The 5,000-nt window shown below is 41.5% G+C and overlaps 1 protein-coding gene across 1 annotated transcript in view; it reads left to right on the forward strand.

Moving 5' to 3' along the window:
- LOC143038422 (uncharacterized) overlaps positions 1 to 5,000 on the forward strand; it is a 77,545-nt gene that overhangs the window by 67,134 nt on the left and 5,411 nt on the right. Inside the window, exons 2-3 of the mRNA XM_076207587.1 lie at positions 2,244 to 2,303; positions 3,545 to 3,626. Of these exons, the coding sequence (XP_076063702.1) occupies positions 2,288 to 2,303; positions 3,545 to 3,626 (98 nt within the window). The 5' untranslated portion in view covers positions 2,244 to 2,287. The remainder of the gene's footprint in view (positions 1 to 2,243; positions 2,304 to 3,544; positions 3,627 to 5,000) is intronic.

Below are 5,000 nucleotides of genomic sequence, written 5' to 3' on the forward strand. Positions count from 1 at the left end.
CTTATTAATTCCAATTAACCATTCCAATGTTATTTATCACTGACATGCGATTTTATTCTGCAAAGAGTGATTCTAAATGCGGGTAGATTGCGTGTGTCTCTAAAAGTTTAGTAACTTTCTTTACTCAAACACACAAGGGCGGACGCACTCATAGGTATAGACCCTAGGGCCACCGAGTAACTGGGAGACCATTGAAACTAATATGTCGCGAAAGAATGGTAAGAATAATAATAATAAATAATAAAAATAATTAAATTAATCAATCACAAAGATGAATTAAATTAGCCAGACATTGTATTTACTTATTTTATTTATTTTTATTTATTTATTTTCATTATTTTTGCCGAGATATTGGGGACCCAACAAACACGAAGAATGATCCTGGAAAAGGTGCAAGGATAGACTCCCCTTCTGCCCAGTTGAACATTTAGATTGCTCTTCACACTGTTCAAAAAACGACGATTTTTTTCCGTGTCTGAATGTCTTCCCCGTGTGAATGTACGCATTGGGCCCATCACCCCAAGAGATAAGAACAATTTTGTTCAAGAACTCATTCCCGCCAAGTTATTATTATTATTATTATTTTATTTTTTTATTTTTATTTTTATTTTTTTTTTTTTTTTTTTTTTTTATAGAAATTTAGTGAATGACCCACCAAACCTCCGGTCCAGTTCACTAGACACTGAGCCACCACGACCCCACTGAAATCTTGAATGAACGACGGAACGTGGCGTGTGATGGGTGGGCATGGACTTGGGAGTCTAGGGATGCGCCCCTGAGGAGGGTGCGGTTGGGAGGGGGAGGAGGAGTCCCCGGCTCCATCATACAATGAAGCGAATTAGTTCATTCAGATGCCTGCAGCCGGCACAGGGCCTTGCCTGCACCTCACCCCACCCCACCCCTCCCCACCCTACCCCACCCATCCACTTGCAGACTCTTTGGGTCTCCTGGCAGAACCTTCCTTTTTTTTTTTTTTTTTTTTTTTTTTTTTTTTTTGTTTTGGGGGGGGGGGGGGGGGGGGCCCTAGGTGGAGGGTTTCATTTGTCCTCCTCCTCCTCTTCCTCCTCTTCCTCTTCCTCCTCCCTCTCCTCCTCCTCTTCTTCCTCTTTCTCTTCCTCAACAACTTCCTTTTCCTCTGCCTCTTCCTCTGCCTCTTCCTCTGCTCTCTCTTTTCTTCTTACTCTGTCTCATCGTCCTTCCTCTCCTCCTTCCTCTTCGTCTTCATCTCCCTCCTCTACACATCCTTCCCCTCACACTCCTCCCCTTCTCCTCCTTGTACTACTTTTTCTTCTCCTGTTCCTCCTCTTCCTCTTCTTCCTCCTTTTCCTATTCCTCCTCCTTCCTCCTGTTCCTCTTCTTCCTCTTTCCCCAAATGTACCTCCTTATTTTTTTTTCACTTCCTGTTTTTAACTTCCACCTCTTAACCCAGTTACCACATCGTCAGTGCCAGTTAAGGGTCACGTGACCTTGTAATGCATCTCGTACTCTCGGTCCTTTTCCTGAATGAACTTCACGCTGATGCGGTTCCATGAAACAGTCGTTTGGATTTAGGTTCGTCTAGGACTAGAAGCGTAATGGAGTTGTACCCTTTAGACTACTGTTTCCCAACCCTAGGGTCGCCAAGACATCTTGTATGATGATTTTCTTTTTTACAAAATTATATGAATTCAATATAATAACCATAAATATTAACACATACACAAACAGATTAGTGTAGTCGCGGTTATATCATAAGGATCATATTGGCGGTCGCCTGAAGAAAGGCTTAGGAAACTACTTTAGACGCAATTTAGAATTAACTCTATTATTAGTGATATTATTGTTGACAATATTATTATTATTATTGTTCTTCTTATTATTATTGTTATTGTAATTATCATTGTCGTTTTCATTATCAATGTCATTATCATTATCATTATTATTTTCAGTGCATTATCATTATTGTTGCTGTTATCATCATTATTATCATAATTATTACAATTATTACACACTTCGTTCTTTTCTTTTAGGAGTGACTCTCTGCGGGTATTTTGTTATACATCATATTTTTACCGTTCTTTGAAATAGGCAAGCAAAGACATATGCTGCCATTTTCATCCACCCAAATTGACTATATTTTTAATGTATGATTCACCTCTGTAGCATGGTAAAGACCAAATGGTCGCCGTGGATTTCGTCTTCCTTTTTCCTCATGCAGACTTTTTTTTTCCTCTAATTTTTTTTTTTTTTTTCTTTCTTTTCAGTGTCACACGGGCTGCAGTAACTGGAGACAGGGCACGGTGACGTCATGTCAGAAGGCCTGCGTAAGTGGCAACCGTGGACCTCCTCTTAATAAACATCTCCCCCGTTTGCTCTTTTGTTTGTCACTGTCAAGAGAGAGAGAGAGAGAGAGAGAGAGAGAGAGAGAGAGAGAGAGAGAGAGAGAGATAGAGAGAGAGAGGAAGGGAGAGAGAGATAGAGAGGAAGTGAGAGGGAGGAAGAGAGAGAGAGAGAAAGAGAGGAAGAGAGAGAGAGAGAGAGAGAGAGAGAGAGAGAGAGAGAGAGAGAGAGAGAAAGAGAGAGAGGAAGGGAGAGAGAGAGAGAGAGAGAGGAAGTGAGAAGGAGGAAGAGAGAGAGAGAGACTCAGGAGATGTTTGCTACAGATTTTCAAGGTTACCAAAAGAATAGATAATATCAGATTTGAGAACAGTTTTTACAGTAAATGTTAACTAGACTCAGATGTATAACATTTCAGAAAGAGATTTATTTTTCATTGACAGATTAGCATCATTTAGATTACAATTCACTTCAATGATATTTCACTTTACATGAATTTTATTAAAGTCAGTCTTCATTTGAGATTACAAATCAGATAACAATGACTAAGAAGTACATATTTTATTTTTACTTATTTTCCTTCCCGCCCCTCCTTATCTTTTCCTTTCCTCTGTACGTGTTCCCTAATCCACTCAAAATTCCCTTCCCTATCCTCGCCTCCCTTTCTTAACATATTAAAGAACTGTTCTTTAGTTCTTCTTTACTAGTACACAATAATTCTTACTTATTTTCCTTCCTGTCCCCTCCCTAACGCTTCCTTTCCAATACATGCATTTCCTGATCTACTAAAAAGAAAACAAAACCCCGATCTTCTGCCTCCCTTTCTTAACACACGAAAAACCTGTCTTCTAATTCTTTTCTACTATCACACAGTATCTTTACTTATTTTCCTTCCTGCCCCCTCATTAACCTTTGTTTTCCACTGTACGTCCTTCCTGAGCCACTCAAAATTCTCCTCTCCATCTTCTGCCTCCCTTTCTTAGCACACGAAAAAAAGGTCCTGTAGTTTCTCTTTAATAGTACACAATAATTCTTACTATTTTCCTTCCGGGTTCTCTCTCTAACCTTTGTTCCCCAAAGCGCGTCCCTCCTAACCCACTCAAAACGCCCCTCCCGACCCTCTGCCTCCCTTTTCATAACCCACTAAAAACCTGTCCTCTAGTTCCAGTTCGATGATTTCTAGTTACTCGTTCTCAAGCTTCTTCAGTTCGATGATTTCCTTCTTCAGGAGGACGAAGCCTCGGAGACGCGGCTCTTCTGCACCATGGGTTGTGTTTATGCGGCGCAGAGTTACATCAGGCAGGTTCGAGGTGAGTCCACCACTTGCATGTGTCAGAACCTTAAAAGAAAAAACCTTCGTCCGAACCCCAAGTGTCATTGCATGCTCCCTTACATGATCCGTAGAGTTGACATAAGATATCAAACATGTTCCCATGTTCCCCTTTCTCATGTAAAAGATGCTACTTAAGTAGCACGCTCTCTCTTAATTGTATCTACTGAAGAGGATTGCAGTTTGCAATCGAAATATATAGATTCCCCGTTTCCAGTCTTTTCTACTCCAACGGTGGTTTTACCGTGATAAGATATTAACTTAATCTCGTTGCTTTTCCCATCCACCCTCATCAACTACCGTCCCAAGAATATTAACAATATTGAGAAATACGGATCAGTACTCAATCTCATCGTTCGTGTCAGGGTCACATTTGTTGAAGACTTTTGCTTCAAAAGCAAATGATCGTGCTTCGGTTTTCGTCAAAACATTGGATCGAACTCTTGTTGACAGTGACGCATATTATATATTTTCTTATGACAGACGTTAAGTTATTTTATTATTTATCTTCGGATCGATCGATCCCCTCGGGCTAAACGGGACATGAACTGATCGATCGAGTTCTTCAGGTGAATAAAATCGTCTAGCGTAAACTAGAATAAACTTCTTAAGGTACGACACTGTAACACACTAATCCAATCGTGTGGCGTTAGGTAGAATAAAATCTTTAAAGCAGCGTCTCCCAACCTTTTCCGACTTTAAGGGTATCCCATGTAGTCAGGTCTAAGCAGTCCATCACCTCCTAGCTAGTGTTTTTTGTTACTAGAATGGTGAAGGAAAGTGTATCTAGGCATCACTTCCCAGCTACCCCTAGTTTGGTTTCTGTACACCCATGGATGTGCTAGGACCCTAGGTTGGGAAGAGCTGATTTAGGTTGTGCCACAGGAAGAAACGAGTAAAAATCATTGTTCACTGGTTTGCTAATCGAAGGCCATTCACCTCTCGCATTACCATCACCTTCATCCCATCCACGGAAGCCTTTGATGTTATCAAAACTCTCTTAAGACTTCCTGCCGATTTTCCATTTTTCTCTTTATCTTCTTGACCCTCCATGACCCAGGTTTGCTGTATAGTGACCTCTCCCCCCCCCCCGGCGTTTTGCACAGAACCTCGTTTGTTATTTGTTCTTTGACTCACTCCTGTTGTTCATCTTTGCGGAAAAGTCGCGGCCGACAATCTCGCCTCCCCCGGCCGGGACACAGACCTCTGATTGTTGGATCCCTTTGTTTGCCTTCTTCACGTGAGCACCCACTCACGCCCATGACCTCCTCCATTCATGAGCTCGCTTCACGTTTCCCTCCTGCGCAGGGGATCTTCTTGAATGAGACGCGGGCCACCTGAGGAGGAGTACTAC

This window comes from Oratosquilla oratoria, chromosome 24, assembly GCF_046742065.1.
Source record: "Oratosquilla oratoria isolate Oo_2021 chromosome 24, ASM4674206v1, whole genome shotgun sequence".
NCBI lineage: Eukaryota > Metazoa > Arthropoda > Malacostraca > Stomatopoda > Squillidae > Oratosquilla > Oratosquilla oratoria.